Here is a 2,158-nt window from a genome sequence, read left to right as displayed (position 1 = left end):
CTGTCTGGAGAGATCCAGCCCGGAGAGAAGAGGAGGAGGATGGCCTGTACCTGCCCCAACTGCAAGGATGGGGAGAAGAGGTGAGTGGGAAGCAGCACATCCCATGGGAACACCACCTGAGCCCGGCCCCAGGTCACGAGCCAGGTGTTGAAATTATGATGGAATTATATAAAATTATACCTCTACCCAAACTGGGATACAAACAAGACCCAGTGTCAAGAGTAGGGGTTTTATTTAACAGTAAATGTGAGGCAGAGAAAGAGAGAGAAAGAAATAGGGGAAAAAAAAGGGAGGGGAAGAAAGAAAGAAAAGGGAGTGGCAGAGAGAGATGAGGGAGAAAATGTGTCACCACTGTGGAGCCTGCAGTGCCCTGGGGGTCTTTTGGTCTTCCTGGTGGTGAGGGTCCCACAAAACATGGAATGCAGTGGAGATGGGTTAATATCAGTTCAGGAGATGGATTAATATAAATTCAAGGGGTGGATTAATATGAATTCAGGGGATGGATTAATATCAGTTCAGGAGATGGATTAATATCAGTTCAGGAGATGGATTAATATAAATTCAGGGGATGGATTAATATCAGTTCAGGAGGTTCCAGGCACCTCCCCTGGGGGTGGGGGAGCTTTGCAATCTCTTGGGACAGGCTCTGGATTTGTTGCCTCACTTGGATCAGGTCCTCTGGTGGTGGGAGGCCTCAGGGATGAGTCTGGGGGTGCTTTGGGGGTCTCTGATGGTTTATGAGCCCCTTCTGAGCTGCCCCTCACCTGAGTGTGTCCGTGGTCTTCCCAGAGCGGGGGGTTCACTCCTTTGCTTTGGATTTCTCCATCACACCCCCAGAACCCTTCTCCTCTGGTGGAAACTGTTACCTGGTGGATACCAGCAGGTTCCTGGGGAATATTGGCAGATTGATTTCACCAAACTGCCCAGAAAAGGGGGGGATAAACATCTCCTGCTCTCGGGGGGCACCTCTGGGTGGTCAGAGGCTTTTCCTTGTCACACCAACCAGGCTGGGGAAGAGGCTGAAACACTGCTGAACCAAACAATCCCTGGATCCAGGGTAAATAATCCCTAGATTTGGGAATGGCACCAGGCAGAGGCTCCCCCTGGGCTGCAGAGGTGGTACAACAAGTCAAATCCTGGGTACTGTTATCCCAGAATTAAAAAGGCCGGAGCTGTCCGAGGAGAAACAAAATGCTCCAAGTCTCGCTTTGCTCTCCTGAAAACGGGATGAGCTTGGGATAACCAAGCTGAGCCTTGGGATAATCAGACAACAGGCTTGGCTCAAGTTCCCCACGAGAGTTTAAACCCGAGTTTGGGGGCACTGGGGGCTGAGGTTTCTCTGCCTGGGGCATCACCAACATTCCCTTCCCTCCCTCCACAGGCCGGGGGATCCAGGGAAGAAGAAGCACATCTGCCACATCCCCGAGTGCGGCAGAACCTTCCGGAAGACGTCCCTGCTGAGGGCCCACGTGAGGCTGCACACGGGGGAGAGGCCCTTCGTGTGCAACTGGGTGTTCTGCGGGAAGCGCTTCACGCGCTCCGACGAGCTGCAGCGGCACGCGCGGACACACACGGGTGAGGGGTAAACCCTGGGATAAACCCTGGGATAAACCCTGGGATAAACCCTGGGATAAACCCCAAATCCTGGGATAAACCCTGGGATAAACCCTGGGATAAACCCCTGGGATAACCCCCAAATCCTGGGATAACCCCCAAACCTGGGACACACACGGGTGAGGGGTAAACCCTGGGATAAACCCTGGGATAAACCCCAAATCCTGGGATAAACCCCTCTGGGATACCCCCAAATCCTGGGATAACCCCTCTGGGACACACACGGGTGAGGGGCCCGGGTCCTGGATAAACCCCTGGGATAACCCCTCTGGGATACCCCCAAATCCTGGGATAAACCCCTGGGATACCCCCCAAAACCTGGGATAAACCCCTGGGACACCCCCCAAATCCTGGGATAACCCCCAAACCTGGGACACACACGGGTGAGGGGTAAACCCCTGGGATAAACCCCCTGGGACACCCCCCAAATCCTGGGATAAACCCCTGGGATAAACCCCTGGGATAAACCCCTGGGATACCCCACAAACCCTGGGACACACACAGGTGAGGGACCCCAAATCCTGGGATGAACCCTCTGGGATAA

At 54.0% G+C, this 2,158-nt stretch overlaps 1 protein-coding gene across 1 annotated transcript in view; it reads left to right on the top strand.

Moving 5' to 3' along the window:
• Positions 1–1,587, top strand: part of SP2 (Sp2 transcription factor) — a 10,724-nt gene extending 9,137 nt beyond the window's left edge. Inside the window, 2 exon segments of the mRNA XM_029959046.1 lie at positions 4–80; positions 1,382–1,587. Coding sequence (XP_029814906.1) covers positions 4–80; positions 1,382–1,586 — 282 coding nt within the window. The 3' untranslated portion in view covers position 1,587.
• Positions 1,588–2,158: the final 571 nt, after the last annotated feature.

This window comes from Manacus vitellinus, unplaced genomic scaffold (assembly GCF_001715985.3).
Source record: "Manacus vitellinus isolate BGI_N305 unplaced genomic scaffold, ASM171598v3 scaffold_192_pilon, whole genome shotgun sequence".
In the NCBI taxonomy this organism is placed as follows: Eukaryota; Metazoa; Chordata; class Aves; order Passeriformes; family Pipridae; genus Manacus; species Manacus vitellinus.
The sequence above is the reverse complement of the archived record's forward strand: the minus strand, read 5'-3'. Positions and strand labels throughout refer to the sequence as shown.